Source organism: Tauraco erythrolophus, chromosome 2 (genome assembly GCF_009769465.1).
Source record: "Tauraco erythrolophus isolate bTauEry1 chromosome 2, bTauEry1.pri, whole genome shotgun sequence".
NCBI classification, from domain to species: domain Eukaryota; kingdom Metazoa; phylum Chordata; class Aves; order Musophagiformes; family Musophagidae; genus Tauraco; species Tauraco erythrolophus.
In genome coordinates this window covers 99,734,778-99,754,988 of record NC_141466.1, presented here as the reverse complement: position 1 = coordinate 99,754,988, position 20,211 = coordinate 99,734,778, and the positions used below count along the sequence as shown (strand labels likewise).

General features: G+C 40.1%; 1 protein-coding gene across 3 annotated transcripts in view; it reads right to left on the bottom strand.

Annotated features, from left to right (window-relative positions):
- Window positions 1–20,211, bottom strand: part of DAAM2 (dishevelled associated activator of morphogenesis 2) — a 120,587-nt gene that overhangs the window by 79,210 nt on the left and 21,166 nt on the right. For all 3 annotated transcript variants that reach the window (XM_086628568.1, XM_086628550.1, XM_086628559.1), the window contains exon 2: window positions 15,421–15,510. In XM_086628568.1, the coding sequence (XP_086484694.1) occupies window positions 15,421–15,510 (90 nt within the window). The remainder of the gene's footprint in view (window positions 1–15,420; window positions 15,511–20,211) is intronic.

The following is a 20,211-nucleotide window of genomic DNA, read 5'->3' as shown; positions in this document are numbered from 1 at the left end:
TGGCACTCCATTTCCATTATGAAGCCCCAGAAAGCTACTTATACTTGGGATGAATATATAGATTTTTATCCAGCCTCATGAAATCATTAGGTGGCACAGTGTTATTTATAGCAATCATCTGGGCAACGTGTTCAAGAGAGACAAGTTCACATCTGTAGCATCAGAGACATTGGTAAAAAAAAACATTTCGTTGCCCAAATTATGTGAGTTCTTCCATGGTAGGAAATTGCTGTACCATGTTTCCTCTCAGGGAGAGGAAGATAAGTCAAAAGTGGAAAGCAATTCATTGTTGTGTGTATGTGTGTGTGTGGGGGCAACAACAGGGTGCTGGGGTTTGTTGTTTATTTTGGTTTGAATGTCTTAAGGGTTTTGACTCTCAAATAAAACGTCAGAGAAAACTGCAAGGCAACTTGATGATAATGGCAAACCCCTTTCCTTGCTCCAGGAGACACAGTGAAGGCAAAAAAAAAAGTCAAACTGAAAAATGAGGCCCTAATATACAAAGCCACATAGGTATCAAAAGCTGGAAACAATAACCTATCTGTATAAGGGAAAACATTAGCTGAAGGAATCTATTAAAGAAAAGCCTTATTTTAGCTCCCTGAATAGTGTAAATATTACATTAAAAAACAGACGTCAGCTCGAGGACTTTATAAGGGGTCATATCATTCTTCACTGAAGTAACAACTATGTAACTGCTGTGAAAACAGGATCTTGATACTATACAAGCCTGCAATATAGCCAAGGTATTATACAGGCTTTGACACTAATTTGGACAGGCTCCATGCCTTGATGGAAAGTGGAACTTATGACTTCATCCTAAATAGGACTTAATGGAGTTCTGCAAATATTTGGACCATCTGAACCAATCAAAATGAAACAAAATAAAACAAAGTATTGTGTGCACAGCTCAGCTGATCCTGAAAGCCTTTTTGCTAATCCTGAGAGAGCTGGTCCATCAGACAAGCTGTTCTCTAGAGACCAGAGACCTTCAGTGGCTGCCATGTCAGTGGGACAAGCATTTGAGATACAAAGACTGTCATCATAACAGCTATAACCAAGAATTATACACCACTGCCTTTGTTGAGAGACTTTCTGCAAAGAAGTACTAAACACTAGTGTTACAGAAATCATGTGGAAATGTCAGGTATTCATGGCTGAGTGGATCAATGAAAATGAAAAATGCTGTTCATATAGTGGATGCTTCTTTCAAGATGGTTTCAGTCTTGAAAGAAACAGCACAGGGAAAGCCTGAACAGTAACTGCCTGCATTCAAGCTCTTTTGCGGTGAGCACTGGGTTTCAGTTTCCAGTGATGGCACATTGATATTTTACTCTGCACCAAATGGACCCCAAACAATGTTGAGCAGTTCTCTAGAGTGTGTCCTGACAATCTGAGCATGTCAAAGCATTAATACACACATCCACAAAAAAAGCAACTTTACAAGGCTTCTTTCCTGCGGATGGAGACAGGGAGAAATATATGATGACAATTACAACTCATCCAGGAATTCACTGGCAGAGTCAGGAACAGACACTAATCTGACACTGAATTCAGCACTGTCTTATTTCCACCATGATTTATTTCAGGTTATTTTTATTTATTTATGTAGACAAATCCTAACTCCTGGGACCAGCAGGTGCTTGACATCTCTGCGTGTCCAACCATTACATGGACTTTGCCACTACCTGCATGCACACCCCTGTGACAGCCAGGGCTGATTACTCATGAAGCCTTCTAACATGTAGATGAAAATAACACTTTCTCCTTGAACAGATGTATCAAGAAATACACCATATGTTATGGGTGCTATACGATGAGCATGAGTACTATTGTGATGACATCTATTCATTGGCAACATGACTTCCTTCTCAAACCACTCTCTTTAGAACTGCAGCCAGCTGACACTGCTTTGTGCTGTTCAGACAGAATAAGAACAAGCCACATACCTGATGCTGCAAAATCATAGATTTTGGAAAATGTGGATTTAAAAATCTTTCTCGGGTAAGGAACCATAATATCATTCATTGTGCTTCTCTCTATATCAATGAAAACAGCGTGGAAACACAGATGAAGAATATGAGATGAGGCTACTGGCATATAAATTCCTGTTCCAGCTTATTCACTGCATCCTGTCCAGACTCTGCATGCTCAAGTTTATACTTGGGTCACAAAGAATTGCATTTGCTTGCAAATGCAAAATAAAGGTTAGTGTGGTTCCTCCTTGCAACAGCCTGTATGCATCATTCTAGTACTCATAGAGCTGAAGGAAGGTTATTCTACCTGGTGTGAAGGGTCAGCATCATCACATACAGTTCAGAAAATATATATATCATGGAGTTCAAGTCTTTCAAGAAACTAATATCTTTTAAGAAAAAGTGAAATATGTTATTTGTCATACTACGTAAGTCCCTGTATTTTTTCATACTTCCCATTAAAAGGCAATGGGAATTGGGATCCCAGTTACAAAATAAGTGGGAATTTTTCAGTGAATTCTTTTTTTTTTTTTTTTTTAAATGCCAGTTCACTGAAACTTTAACTTTTAATATGACTTACAACAATCGAGATGAAAGCTTCCCTGCTTCTGGATGAAGCCATCCTACACTCTTCAGAACAACAGCTTAGTTGGTAAAACATTCATCTGAAATGTGCCAGACTCAGACTTGTGTCCATGTTCTGTTTCAAAGTGAGGTGCACAACCCTTGCTCTCCACAGGAATATTCTGGCCACTATAAACAAGGTAGGTTTTTGTTTGCTTGGAAAGTGAAGATCATTATCACTTGTGCTTCATTTCCCACAAGTGCTACTCTTCTCCCTTCGGATGCTTTTAAAAAAGATTCAGCTTATCGCAACATCTGCTATTAATGCTGAATACAATACAATCTTGTAACACCTTGTGCTCTACACTGTCAGAGGTCCTTAAAGAAATTAATGTATCAGGTTTTTCAGTCTCTCTTTCAGTGAGAACAGCAGAAATAGGGAAAATGGGATGCAGACAATTACACAGTTCTCAGTTACATAGGAAATCTGTAGCACAGCCAATAATCAATCCACACTGAAGTTGTACTGCACTCATCCAAATCACCATTCTCCCTTTTTTTTCCACAACTGACTTACTGACTTTTCTTCACTTTAAGGAGAAGTTCAGCTTTCGAAGAAACCTTTACCTGTTCATTAATACACTATCCATCCTATTGGCTATGTCTCAGTTCAGAGCAGTCAAAGTTGCATAAATAAAAAGCACTTTCATTAAAAGACACAACATGTGTTTGATCTGCTGTGGGATGAAATACTAAATCAGAAGTGGAGCTAAAATACTTCTAAGCTTTTCAGACAGTTTACGCCTTCAAAAAGCCAACCATGTCTCAAGAGATGCTAATTTTGAAACAGGACAGACCATAGAACTGAGCCATTCACTAGACAGATGTGGTCACTGCTCCATTTCTCGGATTCCATGACTAGCATTTACACAAATATTCTCAGGGTTTGGGGAAGGGAGCTATATCCAAGCCTTTTAAGCACAATTTATCCAGAGTGAGAAAGGCATTACTTCTCTTCCTGGAATTAAACTATTGATGTGCAGATAATAATCTTCTGCCACAAAAGCAGTCTACTGTATAACTTATTAAAAGGGAATATTCATTAATTACCAGCTGGAGCATTCAACTGAGAGGTTCTAATTGCCTCTCATAAAGGTCAGGTATAGCCATACATGCTTCCAGTTCACTGGATTATGACACAGGAATATTTTACCTAACAGGTCATAGGTTTTTTTTTTCTTTCTTCATTCCCCTTCATCTCTGTCCTGCTGCCAGTAACTTCACAGGCCTAATAATGACCTCTGATAGTGGTTACTAACTGGCCTTTCAAAGAAGGAATCAAAGGTTTCATACTATTATTTTTTCACTCAGAGGGTGGTGAGGTACTGGAACAGGTTGAGCAGAGAAGTTGTGAATGCTCCATCCCTGGAAGTGTTCAAGGCCAGGTTAGATGAGGCTTATGGGCAACCTGGTGTAGCGGAGGGTTTCCCTGCCCATGGCAGGGGGGTTGGAACTAGATGATCTTTGAGGTCCCTTCCAACCCTAACCATTCTATGATTCTCAGAAATCTTTTCCATAATACTGAAAAAAGCTTCAATGCTGCTGAAATTCATGAGCCTTTAGAAATTAAAATGGAGTATCAGTCATTTTTGAAAGACGGTTTGCCCTACCTTGGGCTGAAAAACTTTCCAATAAAGTTAAATATATTGATTGTTTTGCACTGCTTATTCCATTCATCACTCTTTTTGCTTCCCAAGCACCCGTAGATATAGGAGCTCTAGAAGCTGTACATTGTATGCACACAACGTGTCATTTACAACCTCGTCTAACACTCAAAAACACTTCAAATTAATTACTTCTAATTGGTATCAGTCTAACGGAGATGAAGGCCATGCTTTTATTTCTCATCTTCCAGAAAACATGCCAGATCCATTGCATACAAACACACAGATACATAGTTTCTCACTGAAAATGGACTGGAATACCATTTCTGGCAGGCAGAAAGGCTGCTGGTGCAGTGTCATGAGCTGAAAGTAAGAACTGATTTCTTCTGAAACCTCAGAAGTCTCAAGCACTGATTTTAATGAACTGTATAACTGTAATGTTTAAACCATGATTAAGTTTTACAATAACCATGTCTGGCACTTACCATAGATTTATTATAGATTTACTTACTAAGACTTACTATAGATTACTGATGGAAAGAATCCCATTTTAAGGAACTTTAAATTATTGCAGGGTTGCATAGCACACTTTTAATTTTAAGAAACTTTCTCTTTTTCTCTGTTGTCTTCTGTTGGCTTCATTCTCCTCAACACAGACAGATGTAAACTTGCTGCCAGCACGGACTGCATTGGTCTCCTCTTATCATTTACAGATCGTACAAGTGTGCTTGTCCCTCTTCAAACATATTTAGCCCTGCTGTACCATGGGGATCCCGCCATCACCAGGTGTTAATTTATGGGTATAGTGCAGTGACTAAGAGAACAACTCATCCCTATATTTACAGAACTACTTAAACGTACAGCTGAGGCCACACTGAATTATCCAGCGCCTTCAGTCCTCAGGACAAAGCTTACTTGCCAAATTGAAGTCTTCCAGTAATACGCACTGATCCTCCGCTGAATGTTTTGCCTTTGTCATGGAAGTTGTTCTTTCGTTGGATATCTTCTCATGACTCTGTTGCTGCCTACAGATCATTCTGTCCTATTAGCTGAAGTCCATACTCTTATTTAAATAAAACATCTTATATGTTCTACTTTTCACAAGCACTAAATCAATCAACTGATATTTTGCAGTTGATAAGTGTATAATCTAAATAATGAGCTGCCAAATAAGGCAATTTATGAATTCCTTACACTTCCAACAAAGAAGTTCTCAGAAGCCTATCTTCTTTCAGCCCATTCTGTATATTTATTTTGGAGGTAAAGGGAAATGTCCACCAAGGACGATCCTACCAGTCACGAGGTCAGTTCATGATCATTCTACTCAGGGGGTCTTCAGGAGAAGACAAAACTTTTCTCATGGACACAGCCTGCTTTCTAGGTGCGTGACTGTGGACTTAGATTGTATTCCTGAACCACAGCTCTGTCCCCACAAACCTGCAGCAAGCTTGAGGTCAGGGTCAAGGTTCTGCAGTAATTTCTGTGGCAGGTGAAGACAACAATCTGTCACCATCCCAACAAATCCAAAGCAGCATCAGCGGGACATACTCTATTGTTTCATCAACATCCAAGCTCTGCATTGTCCCTACTATTTTTTAATCTGTGTTATGTAAAACTAGTGTGTGCACATTTCCAGTCTAGCATTAACCCTGTTCAGCTTACAGTCAACATGCTGTGGATATAGAAAGGGACTTTTTCCTCATCCATCCATCTTACCTTGTTCACTTTCCAACAGCACTGTTTTCAACTGCCCTGCTAGTATTCATGTCATTTGGACTGTCTCCTTCCTCACTTCCTTTCCTCCTCCTCCTGGCATTCCTTAGGCAACATGAAAAACCACAAAAGAGCCCAGTCCACATAACTGAGCCTCCTGTCTGCCACATGCCTGCACTGGAAGTTAATCTTTTTGTCCTAGTCTGTTTATCTCCAGCAAGCAAACACTTACAATCTTTTCTAAATAAAATGAAGTCACCTACCATTCATGGCAATCACCCTGCATTTTGTTTGATGATAGGAATGAAATGTCACTAACCATGCTCAAAGACACAAGGAACTACCTAGGACACACCTACCTAGAGCCAGCACAGCTACCTAGGACAAGTCCCTCTGGGAGCACACACAGAATTTGTTAATGCCAAACTCTAAAAGGTTTCTTTTCAGTGTCCCTGTGCTGTGAAGAATGTGGGCAATGTGTTCCCCATCTGTTTTTCCAGTGACACCGCTGCTTGCTCCAGTTCACTTCTGCTCTGGGCCCTTTACTAAGAGGGATGACAGTTAGATGGAGAGCAGCCACGTATTTTCTATTTGTCTCTCTCCTTTAATCTCAGTCACTATTGGAAAAACAGTAAAGTTAGGAGCTGTGGGACATGTGAACTACGGGATAAATTCAGACTGAGAGACTCGTGGCTTCCAAGTTGCTAACCCAATATTTGAGTGCATCATTTGATTGCCTTGTCTATCGCTCCCCTTTCCAAAAACTCAGGAAAATCTTTCCTTTCTTCCAGCCTTTATTTTTCTTATCTATTAGATCTGAAAAATGCTTAGGATGCCAGATGCCTTTTAGAGATGACTGAATATCACGGAAGACAATGTGATTTTCACCTCAATTCAGGTGCATAGCTGAAACTGTCACATCTGACTGTAATGAAAACTAACTAATTCTCCAGAAGAGTAGAAGGAAATGTCTTTCTCTTCATGGCTGTCACTAGATTTTGGCAACAATTCTTTACTGTTCTTGTTTCTAAACTTTTTACTTAAGAGGTAGGAAATTCAGCAATTCTTCCTGCTTAGTATTCACTGGCTTTTGAAAGGCTGGTGAGCATTCAGCAAAATTCAGAATACAGAGAACAGTGAGCCTTGGTCTGTGCCAAATCTGCTCCTCGTGTACCAGAGAAATATGCTAGTTATTTATATATTCTTTGCTCTTGCTTATCACCCGAGTCTAATCTGAATGGGCAGAACTGCATTGTACACAGTATATATTATTATTATTGCATATCATCAGCAGGACCGACTTATACTTGGATTGGGAAGACTCAAAACTTTTCCAAGAGGACAGACAAGGACAGAACATAATCCAGTGGCAGCAACTAGATCACACAATCAGCATTTACATGTACTTCCCATACAGCAGAATTAGATTGCTCACCATTATTTTTGTTCTTAAGTACAGCAAATTACACCATCTTAGTAGGATGACAGCTGGATAAATGTTTTCTTTCTTTTTTTTCTTTTTCTGCCCTCCTTCTTTTTTTTTCCATAGTAGGGTCAGATCTGCTCCCACTGAGCTCTCCCAAACTCCCACAGAATGCAAGCCAAATGCAAAACACAGCATTAGACATGATGATGACAATTTTCCAACTATCACTGTATAAACTCAGGACTATTTTGGGCCTGATTTTTGAGAAGGGTTGAGTGCTAACTTCAACTGAAGCACTAGTCACACACCTAAAAAATGCAGAAGACGGACACTCAAATTCTACACACTCAGAATATGGCAAGTTTATAGAGTTTATGTCTTCAGCTGTCAGAACAAAAGAGCTGAGAGGGCATTTTCTAAGGAACAGCTAACCTTTCTTGTTGCAGAGGGAGAGGGAGAGAGAGGAAGAAACTAAAAATATTCCATTCTGTTCCCATGGGGGGTGGGGAAGAGAAGACTTTTCAATTATAGATAAATAAATATATAATTTTAGGGCTCTGACCCAAACTAACCTCTTATACTGGGATAAATAAATGAGTCTGTAACTGTTAGCATTGTAGCATGGAAAATATAAACTGAGTAAAATGAACGATTTGGAGAAACTCTTTATCTCCTTTTATGTCTGCTACAATGTTGTCTTTTATGTATCACAATTCCAAGCTGTAATAATGGTATATCAGCTGAATTGTGGAAGCGTTTTTGACTCCTTGACACCAAATTCATCCTTTAAACCACTCCAAGAGTGATTCCAAGAAAAAAACACCCTATTTTTAAGAGAAGTCTCTCACATCATTAAGTCTACTATATCAATTCTCAAAGCAACCACTTGCTATAGAAGGGAAAAGATCAAGGAAAAAACATCAAGACACAATTACAGGAACTTAATGATAAACCATACAAAATGGCCAATTTTTCTTCTCAGGTATGCTGACCTACAGAAGGAATAATGGGGTCAGCACATACAAATTTATACTTACATGAGATGAGAAAAAAAAAATTCATTATATGGAACTATAAAAGAATGAGATGGTGTCTTATACAAATTTCAAGTTTTATTCTTCCAATGAGAACACATTCACTGTATTAAATGATGTAGAAGGAAATGTATATTGTTTTAGGCTTTATTTTACACTGTATTAACCACGGGAGCTACTCCTTCAGCCTACAACACACATTAACAAGTGCAATTAATCAAACTGCTCTTTCACACTGAAAAGACCCAAGTACACCACCAACCAGGAAACGTGTGAATTTTCTGCATTAATGACACTCTTGCTGCATTTTGTTGTTTCCCGTTATGTCCTGTGCTTGTCATAGGCCAGAGGTTCTGAATTTACTGCTCTAAAGCCTACTTGCATTTATAACAGTAATTTTTGAAGCTATGTGCCTGTCTTCCATAAGCCTAAAGATACTGGAATGACCCAATGTCAGCATCAAGCTAACAAATCATCTCAAACATCTGAGCATGAAGTCATTCTGTTAACAGAAAAAGGAACAGATGCTGGTGGGAAAAAAGCAAGTTAACTCCACAATTGCTGGCATTTTCCAAACATCCTGCTGAAGGAATGCCGTGGTTTGCAAAGGGCAACATCCTCCCACTGTGACTTACCAGTGTTATGAGATTTCCATTGAGCCATAGGCTAACTGAAAGCAAGTCTATATTCAGAGAATTCATTTCAGAAATTCCATGGTTCAGACTGTTTCACCAGCAGTCTCCTGAGCTAAGGAAGTCATGCAGTCTCTCAGACCAAAAGCAACCATGGATCCCAGGCACTGGGAGGGAACCAAATAACAACTTCTGCTACAGCTTATTTCAAGGAGTTTGTCTCACAGTAGTAATACAGGAGACAGTAGGTTGCACAGAGCTTTACTGTTGCCCCCTTTCTTTATAGCGCCATACAGCTGCTTTCCTAGTTTGGTTTGTGGGCAGCTCAGAGAATCACAGAAGAATTTAGGAAGAAAGGAGCCTCGGGCAGAAGTGACCTGCTCAAAGCAGAGCTTATTTCACACTTAGATCGGGTTGTTCAGGTCATTGTCAATGTTTGAATACTGAATTAAATTAAAACGTTGACTGAGCTGAGCTCCTGCCACAAGCTTCTACAGCATCAGTAGGAAGAGAAACAGTTTTCTGATGCACCAAAGACTTGTGATAAAGTCTAATTCTCCGCCTCCAGTGTACAGGGTGCACTTTGCCCTGTCGTCATCAGATATCCTCATTGTTTAGCCAGCAATATGCTTGCACTAAGCACTCCAAGTCCCACATAGGTTCTTCAGCCTCCTACTGTCTACCAACTGCTTTTGCTTTTAGGCTATCATATGTGCTGCGAGGGTTACTTTGTGTTTTTCAGACTTCCCAGGGGAATAGAGAGTAGAGACACCCACTCACACTCCCTCTAAACACTTTGTGCAAAGTTGGGAGAGAAACTCTCATGAAGTCACATCCAAGCCTCATCAAACTGGGATTCCTTACAAATGGCTTCTCAAATACTGCAGCAAATCATCTTGTGTGTTCATGTCTGCTGCTCCCAGATGCAGCATGTGGAATAACAACTCTAAAGAAAGGAACTTATAAGAGACACATTAAATGCTCCTTACAGCTATAAATCCATAACCAAAACAGTTTAATATTCCAAATCAAGAACAGACTCTACGAGTATTTAGAAGAGGAAAAAAATACTGCAAGAAGATAGAACTGAAAACAATACAACTCCAAACCACCCACTTCATTTATTATGAGACAACCATGTGCTTGGCACTCTTCATACAGAAAGGATGAACCCCAAAGGGCTTTCATAGCTCAGAATAGACAATACAATACCAAAAAACGCACACTCAGACAACACAATGGTGTGATCTTCATCTGGTATATTGTATCACTAAATAAGACCAGATGAAGATCCATTTTCTCTCTTCTTTAGGGAATATCTGTCTTCCTCTGAATAGCTCCATGCATATCTCCTACTTTAAAGTAGGAATCTGAAGAAACGAACACTTTCCTGCAACCAGAATTGCAGAACTCCTATCTAATGCAACTGATGTAATGCAGCCTCCTACTCTTAGAGCCTCCATATGAAGCCTTATATGCACAGAAAAGACCTCAGGGTTTTAGAAGAAAAGCCTTACCAGTTCACTCCAGCTGAGAAATAACTGCGTCTTCATCTTAACTGAGCTGAAACTACACTTTACAGTGCAAAAACACAGAATAGAGCAACCCAAGACCAAACAGCAGGTGCAAGAACTTTCACTCCAGAAAGTTTTCCCCAAGGGCAAGGAGGACTCCAGGTTTTATATTTTGCATCCATCTTCTGCTTCATCCCTGGTAGGCTAAGGTAATTATATCCAAAGTTGCAAAAGCAGCTTAGATTCCTCCAGCAGATTTCATATCTTTTTTATATATATACACACACATATAGATATGAATTTATATGACACATATTAATTATTTTTTATATTTATAGTTTTAATAGGAGGATGAATCCAAGGTATAGGGTGAATTGCATTCTCTAAAAGCTGGAACTATAGCTGGGTTTCAAGTAGGGTTTATAGCAGTAATACAGCCTGGTTTGGGATTGGAAACTTTGCTCAGAGCTCTGCAGGACTCTGAAGGCAGGTGTGGGCATGGCGGTGGAGGACAGAAGTATCTTACTCTATATCCAGCTGCATGATATCAAGCTATACTTTTTATGGTGATATTTTGCTGACAATGCAATCCTGAAAGGCAAAGCTCAAAGAGAAACTCTCAAAGAAAGAAAAAAAAAACCAAAACCTGACATGCAGACATCATCTTCATTAACATTAGACAGTATGGGACCAAAGTGGGAGTTTGTGAAATTCACCTGCAAATGGTATAAAAAAACTGCAGCAAAACTACTAAAAGTTAAAGTCTGACTAAGGCTAGGATTCCTCTGGGCATTCTGAAGCCTAATGTAGGGCTGGATGTAGCCCTCAAGTAGGAAAAAAGGAACTGAACACAAGGTGATACAGCAGTATTTGCTGCTGCTTCGTGGGAGAGGTGTACACTTTACCTAGAAGGGCATCTCTGTATGGGGACTGTAACTTCACTGTTTTCAGCCTTGACTTGTGACCTTAGTTTAAAGGACTTGGACTCCTTAGTGATTGTGTAATGCACAAAAGTGCGTTCCACTCTATCCTTCCTGCTCCTTGCAGTGAGCTCCTCCAAGTCTGGAAACTTCACCACAAAATCCAAGTTGTATTGTGCTGATTGTTGCTTCACTACTTGAGTTTGAATAATCTCACTTGAGTAGGTAAAGCACAACCAACTCAAAGCAGCTATTCTAGGATAAAACTAAAACCAGAACAGTACAAAACAACCTCAAAATATCTAGGAGAGCTCCACATAGCTATTAGGTTCGAGCTTTTCGGTGGCTTTGTTTGGAGAGAAGCTGTACAATACAGCTAGTCCAGTTTGACTGTACTTAGGAAAGAGATTCACTACCAATTTTTCCCTCAAAGAAACATAGAAGTAAAAAAACCCGAACTTGTTTAACTCTGCAAAACATGTATGCCTCCTACTAAAATCTGCTCAGTTGAAGGCTTACAAATTAGTCTCTGGAGGCAGGAAAGGCCATAAAAAGAAAACAACCTGACTTGCTTTCCAACAGTAATAAGTCTAAGAGATTGTAGGATTGTACAGAAGGCATTAAGTTATTGCCTGCACAATGAGCCCTCATTCTTAGGAACGCGGACTGCATCCAAAGCAATGCGTGCCGAAGCAGTGCAATACCTGCATTTTCTACCCTTTTGAGGATCCCAATATGAGCTCATTTACAGGTGAAATAATTAAGCTGACAAGTTTTTCTTTCCACATCATTATTTGATCAGTATTTAATGATATTATGTCCTTTAGTAAAAGCTCCTGGTAAAAGAGCACTGAGTAACAGCAGTTTTCTAAACCTTGACATTATAAATCTCACCATTTACAAATAAATACATCTGAAAGCATGGTACAGTACTTGATCTAGTTCCCCAAAAAAAGGATATAACTAGTAGGAAACCCAGAGATAATTTTACAGGAAGGAATTACAGAAGTGGATTATATGTTTTATGTAAGTCTGAATTTCAGCTGATAGTGAAACATGAAGATTATCCTAAACAAAAGCAGAATAAAGTACCTGAACTGGGAGAGAATGTCATCGTTTGCATTTTGCCTACACATGGCTTTACTTCTAACTCAGTATGGTATCAGGGGAAGTTCATACTACTGAGAAAGAGGCAATCTAAAACATGTAGTAGGGGTGTTCTGGATAGAGGGTCAGGGTGTCATCACTGATTAATGACTCTTGTGATGCAAATTAAGACAACTGCATCTTCTCTCATTGTCTGCTCTGTACTGATTAATGGCAAGGTAGGGAAACAGCTAAGGCCGAGAACACATTAACATTTTCTTAGAGAGCAGCCTTTATTCCTTGCAAATAGCTACTCCACAAATGAGAGTGAAGCATTCACTATAGCTGCAAGCTGAAGATCAAATTATTGAGGGTTTGGTTTTAGTACTAATGGTTTCAGATAGGAATCTAGAACGGCCAAAAGCAAGCCTGGCTGTATGATACCGTGTGAACGCTCCTCTGTAGATGTTACCCACAAACACAAAATTTCAGTCCAGAACGGAATCTCCTTTGAGTACCATAGAATAGTGATTGGCAAGCTGTGCCCCAGCACAGAACTTTGAATGCAAAGACATACATGTCTTCCCCCATTTCTTTCGAAAGGCTTGGTATGAGAAACAGGTGGAATGAGATTTTGATACAATAGCGACTTTCTGCTATCACATTGGGAACAAGTACCACAGGAGGTTATACCCACAGTCTAACTGTCAAGATAAATGGACAGCGTGCCTATAACAATGACCAACCTTCATTTTTGCTAGTGACATTTGTTTACTTAAGACAGTCTACTAACCTCACCACCTTTGGAGCAAATCAGGAAGCTCTCACCTTCTGTTACTTTTAGACTAGAAAAGGCATCTGAGATCAATGATTGTGAACAGTTCCCTCAACCTGCACTTCTTGACCTTCTAATTCACAGTGTTTCCACTTGACATGTTACAGAGCCTAGAGCCCTTGCTTCCCAGGAAACTCAGAGAACCCAGCATCAGCTCTCTGGGAGCTTGTCCTGGATGGCTGACAGCATTCCGCCAAGCGAGGATTTGGGCCTTTGTGACTAAAATTAGATTACAAATTCTTCAGGGAAAAGACAGCTTTCCTCTAAAGGGAATCCTGCAACAAGCTGCTCTGTCACTGAAAAACAATGGTGATAGGTGGATTAAGGTAGTTGGCTAGAGAACGAGATGTGTCATCACTGATCATCCGACTGCCTCTAAGGGAAACAATGAATAACACTGGACAGTCAAGGTTTCAAGTAATTGAAAGTATCTACAATGTAATGAATAGACATCTGGCAACAGTATCCTGTTCCAGTTAGCACATCATTTTGGCCAGCTGGAGTTCAGCTAACTGAGGTTGCACTATAAATGCATTATAAAGATTTTTCCAGTATGCAGCTCCTTTAACTCTGGAGGTCTTCAGGATTCTTATATCAAATCCACTGCTTAAAAAAAAAAAAAAAAAAAAAAAAAAGTGTAATGTAGTGAATCCAACCAACATATTAAATACATTAAAGCCTTAATCTTCCTGCCAAGGCTGGTCTGGGAGGTGGAATGTGTGGTTCTCTAAGACGGCTACAAATAGATCCTCTCCCACCAGAGCTGAAAAAGCCAGCTGAGCCGGCCAGCAAAAATGTAAAGTAGACATTAATCACAGCAGCCTGCACCTTCCCTCCACTTGCAAGCTCCGTGTACCAGCAGGAAGAAGGATGGAGAGAGCATCAAACACAACTGAGCCTAGACTGCTCTTACGCACTTCCTGAATTATTGCTAGCTCAGAGGCACTGTAACTAATTTGTTGCTATTAACTTCCTTGTGTGATGCATTTCAGCCAAAAGCAACACACATGCAAAGCACTCAACTGATTGGTTTGACTGAGGTTTTCTTTAATTACATGGTAAGAAAGCTGCTTTCCCCTCCACCCCCGCCCCGAGGAAAGACCTCAGAAGGACCATCATCAGGGTTCCTAACTGCCATCTTCAGTATCAAAATCTAAACCTCCTCTTTCAGCTTCTGTTATGCAGACTTACATATAAAGACTGATGCTTTCACAGCATGACTTACATATTTGGGAAATAAAACTAACCAACAAATCACCACACCTTTTTTCCCTAACATTTATTGATAATGAACACGTGCTATTTGGGCTATCTTTGTTTCTGAATGTGTTTCCTTCCTAGAGCAGCAAAACATTTCCATCACACCACTCCTCCAGGAATTCCTCATTACAAGTTTCACAACAGTGATACAACTTGTCAATTCACTGGGCCACCATTCTGCCTTTGATAAAATGCCCAGTGTGATATGCCAGCCTCTGATTTACTGCTGCTGTCGCTGGTTTGTCAGAAATTTGAAGACCTTGAATGGAGAAGTGTTACATAGAAATCAATAGGAGCAGGTCTTCTTCACTTTCCAGTGCAATACAGAACATTTCCTACAAGCTCTGGAAGACTTTGAACTACCAAGTTTTAAGACATCACTATTATTAGGTACTTTACGGATATTTGAAGACATCCAGAAAGATTTCAGTAATAAATTTTCTATTCTAACCAATCTACAAATTTTTTTTAAAAATTCTTTAGAACGTTTCCATGATAGCTTTTCTTTAAGCTCAAAGAAGAAAAAAAACCAAACCCAATACCAAGCATGTAAAAGATTAAAAATGGTACAATGTACGATTTTAACGACTTAACATTCTCTTCAGAAATCACACATATGCTATTTATAAGAAAGTTGTGCCATATTTCATGCTGATAAAAATCCTTATATCACTTAATCATGTTCCTGAGTAAACAGTAAATAAACATGTAGTTCAAACCTAGATGTACGTAAGTAATTATGTACATGCACACAGGATTTATTGGTGAGCTACTTCAATCAGGACAACAGTAGTACCTTCTTTTTGCTGCAGTAAATCTGCCATTTCTTCTCTGGAGGGAGTGCAAACATAGCCTCTCTGTTCTTGTCTGTGAGATCCAGTTCATCCTGGAGATTGTGAAAAAGAAAAGAAAACAAAAACAGTCAATAGCTACATTGGTAACTTCTAATAGGTTGAGAGGAATCTGGACCAGGTGTGTCGATCAGCCTTCAATCAAAAGGCAGAGGACTTAGTGGCTCCCAAAGACTCCAAAGATTATTGGTTTCACAATTTTTATGTTGCTACTGCAAATTTTCCCTGGCAGAGCAGAACCTATGAAGAGAGGCAGCCTGAACAACTGCCATGTCAAACTTCTATTACTTATGATTAGTCAAGGATGGGAAAGATCACATGAAAGGCATGAAGCGAAAAACTCAAAGCACTGGCTTATGTGACACAGACACTTCTTACGACTCTTAGAGAAAGACTAAAAATTCAATATACTGTTTTCCTGGCCTGCAGTACCAGCTTGGTCTTCCACAGAAGGAGAACAGTGAAATCACTGTGTCTTTTAAACAAAGGTCACGAGACAGTTGTCTAGTGGCAGTAATGTCAACAACAACCTACAGGTTGAAACGTTTGTCCAGATATTTGTTCTCTAAACCACAGTCCCCAGCAAAAGACAACCAGAGTTTCAGAAAAAAAAGGATGTATCTCCACACAATGGTCACAACTGGTTGAACGAATCCGCAAATTCAGTCACTGTTAAGAAAAGCGAGTTCAGCGGAGCACACCCTTTAGGGGTCTAGCCAACCCAACATTTGTGAAATGAAGGATAATGCTGTAATCTGGAACTGACTCCCAACTCTATCAGAAGCTACCTCTAGATACACCACTGAATTCCCCAGCTTCGGTTCCTCTGCTGTAAAAGGTAAGTAACAACAGGCTCTCTTTCTATGCAACGCGTCTCTATAATCATCAAAGCAAGGACTGCTACTTGCTCTGTGTTTATTCAGCACTGACCAGAACAGAGCTCCAATCACAGCTGCCAGTTTCAGGTGCTAATGGGAATTAAACAAATAAGAACAGTCTCCATAGCAAGGAGCCTGCACAACCTGGAACAAATGAAGATATCTAAATGAGAGTTTCAGCAATATAAAGACAAGCTTCCAATAAGGTTTCAGTGAACCAGTTTTGGTAGTGTTTTCATTTTCCTATATACTTGAAAGTGTTTGGAGAAGCACGTGTCCAGGGGTCCAATATCAAGATGACATTGCAGCACTAAGAACGCTGCACATGCAGATTCTGGCACCCACACTAAACTTGCCCAAGCAGAGACAATACCTCTTTAACTCAGCCCAACAATGGCTCATTTGGAAAGCGTTCAGGGCTGAGAAACTTGTGAAAACAGTGAGCTAAATTGCACACTGAGCCTGGTAGCGGCTGCTGACAGATTTAAAAGCCCATAGAGATTTCAGCTGCAAAAAGGTACAAAAGAAATGCAAACAGTAACAAGGCGAGGTCAGTGCCAGCAGCCCAAGGTAGAAGAAGCTGGAGGGATTTTTTAAACAAGAAAAAGTTTAAAGGAAAAAAAACCCACAACTTTAGCTGTGCAAAAAGAGTGCAAACCATGTGGAAATGTTTAGGGTGAGTTTCCAAACAAGGGGGCAGCCAAGCGAGTCAAGAAGTTTTATCCTTGCTACACACAATTAGAAAGCTCAGGCCAGAATCACATTCTTGGGGGGAGAGGGAGAGTGAAACGACATGTAAGGTCTTAAGACAAGTGAAGGAATGCTGTTGGAGGTCAAGCATGTGGGAGGGAAAGGAGGGGCAGACAGGGTATCAGAAATGCCAGGTTTGGAGGAACCACCAAAGAGGCCAGAACATACATCTGAAACGAGCGGGCTGGGCTCAGCTGAAGTCTTAGAATTGTTATTATTATTTTATTGAACTGCTTAATGATCTTAGCTTTTACTTTTAATAAAGAGCAACTAACTTGGTTTTCTAATTCATACTGCTCTTTCCGGAGTCTAGTGGCAGAACAGAGAAGCAGGAAAAGCTCTTCCCAGAAACTGTGCACAAAACTGAATGATGATCTCAACCAATACAGTTCAAGGCTACCATTTCATCAAAAGAATGCTCCTATTGACTAAAACCACCCAGAGGGCAGGATGCTGCCACTTAGCACCTTCTAGACACTGCCCTGGCCATAGCAGTATCAGAGACATAAAAAGCACTCTGCCTTCAATGGGGCAATAAGAATATGCAACTTTCAGTCATGTAAGTTTGCATCCTGATAGCATGACATCTTTTTCAGGACAGAAGCCTAGAAAGGTAGTTCGAAGGGATGGAAGATCCAGTGGGAACAAAGTGCAACCTCACCCTACTTTGTTGTGGCTCAGGAGGGTAGATTAAGTCAGAATAACATTAGAAATCATCACATTAGTTCAGGTAACATAGTAACAGGGAAATTGCGCAGGGTTCCACCAGAAGCAGACACAAACACATCTGACTGGAGAACAGCACATGGTGGACAGATTACCCTTCCTTTTGAAACAGACAGCATTTGTCTTCATTAGAAAGCAAAATGCTGGGTTCTAACCCCCAGGTCAGATGGGCAGGCAGCAAGCATGAATATTCAGCAGTGAAAGAGACATCTTCTCGAGAATGCAAAGCAGCAGTCAAGCTCTTCCACACCCTTTCCTGAAATCAGTCTTCAGCAAGTGTGCTCCTTCACTGAAAGGAAGAAAGGAATGGGAGGAACTAACGAGACATACACCTCTACCTATACCATTAATGAAATTCCACCCTATAAAGAATCAAGAAATTCCTGCAAAATACGAGAGATGAACTCTTCTTAAGGAACGCTCCAAATCATTTTACCTCTCCCATCCCCAGCCTCTTTCTATATAAGAAGATCAGAAGACCACCATGACTGCATAGAAAAGCCCTGGATCTAGCTAAGAAAGAAGATTCTGGATCAGGTGGTCCACTTTCCTATTTTGACTCAAGATCCTAACAGATGGCACATAAGGAAATTTTCTGCTTTGAAGGGAAGGAGGAGGAACAACAGAAAGAACGAATCTCACAGGGGGAATTTGCTCCACGAATAGGTCATCCTGACCCAATGAAAGAGGTAGATCTGCCAGTATGTAGAACTTCAGACTCCAGACTTAACTCAGTGACAGCAAGCAGCTATTGAGGGAGAAAGGAATTACAAAGGTTGGCAGGAAAGGGGAAGACCTACAAACTCTGAATGCAGTCATCAAGACTGGGGTTGGAGCCAGGCTAAGGAAGTGACATGACCTGATCAAACTCCCAGGGAGCAAACATCAAGGGCAAGAAAAAAAAGTCGGTCAGATCAAAGGGGAGAAAATGCCCTCCTCTATCACCTGTGCCAACTTCCCAACAGAAATGTAGTAACTCCTCTTCTATACCTTGGATGGGCAGCTCGTTTCCAGCAATTCATGCCAGCATGGTCCTGCACAACGGAGCTCAGCCTCCTGACTCTTAAAATTACTTGAAGTTGCAAGTGTTCTCATGAAGCAGAGACTAAAAAGACATTTGAAAGGCTGGCCTGAGGGAGATGTAAAGTACCTCCAGTTAATATTCCTCACATCTCTCTCGTTTATCTATTTCCTGTTTTATTTTATTTACTGAGAGTGGGATACATTCAAGTTAATTTCACTTTCATGTGGGCATTTTTTTTACTTACACAGATTGAATTTCAATGATAAACATTTAAAATGTACTGGAGCTGGATTTGAGAACTGGACTGGAAATATTTGAACCTCAAGCCAAAAGGGAAGATGGCCTCCTTTCAAAATGGCTACAGCCCAAGGAAATAAGAGACAGAGAGAAAGAAATGGAACAAGAAGGGGGAATTGGTAGGAAACATAAAAATAGTATTTTGTGGGATTTAAAACCACATTATGTCCCTTGTTTTTGAGAACATTCATCAAAGTGTGAAAGCTGGATTTAATGCCGGGTAGCCCTCAGCTCGATAATGATATCACTCAAAGCCCTGGAAGAGCTGGACAGGAAAGCATTTCTCAGCTAGACGGGACAGCACTTTTCTTAGTGAAGTGAAATGAAATTAATATAGAGAAAAAGTAATTTTGGGAATGTAGAAGAGTGGTTCTCTTGGAGAGAGAACCACTGAAGGAGAACCTTTGATTCCTATCAAAACTACATCTCTTTACTGAACTGTGTACCACATCTCCACCATTCAGTCATCTGTGGAAAGGTGGGAAAGTCACAGGATAGCTGCTTCTTCACCTGCTTCACCTAGCCTTGCAAGAAGACTTATATCATCCATAGGAATTTTGGAATTTAAATGAGGAAAATTTAAAATGGTTTGACAGGTAAACTTAGCGAGATACTGAAAGACACAATAAAACTTCCTATTTTCAACATACTCATGCTGAAGCCACAGCAGGGGTAGAATGGGAACCTTAAAACTATGACTACACAGGGTTTCAGGACTCCAGCACCTCTTAGCTTCAAGTCAGAACAGTGGAGACCAAGAACCTCAAACTTGGTTCTCCAAGGATATTTGAACCCTCATGGGAGATTTCCTTAGTTCCAGTTTCTCATTCTTACTTGTCCCAGTTCCACTGGCTGCTGGGTTTCCTGGTCACCAAGGAGCTTCCTAGAAACTTAAGGTCAGACAGCTGCTTCATTTTATAAAAGACGTAAAACACCACCACAAAGTAACTAACCAATCAATCTTCAGAGGCTGGTAGGGTTAGTTTTTTGGGGTTTATTTTTTGGTTGTTGTTTTTTTCATTTTGTTTTCTCTTCATAAAAGTTTAATGAATCATAAATAG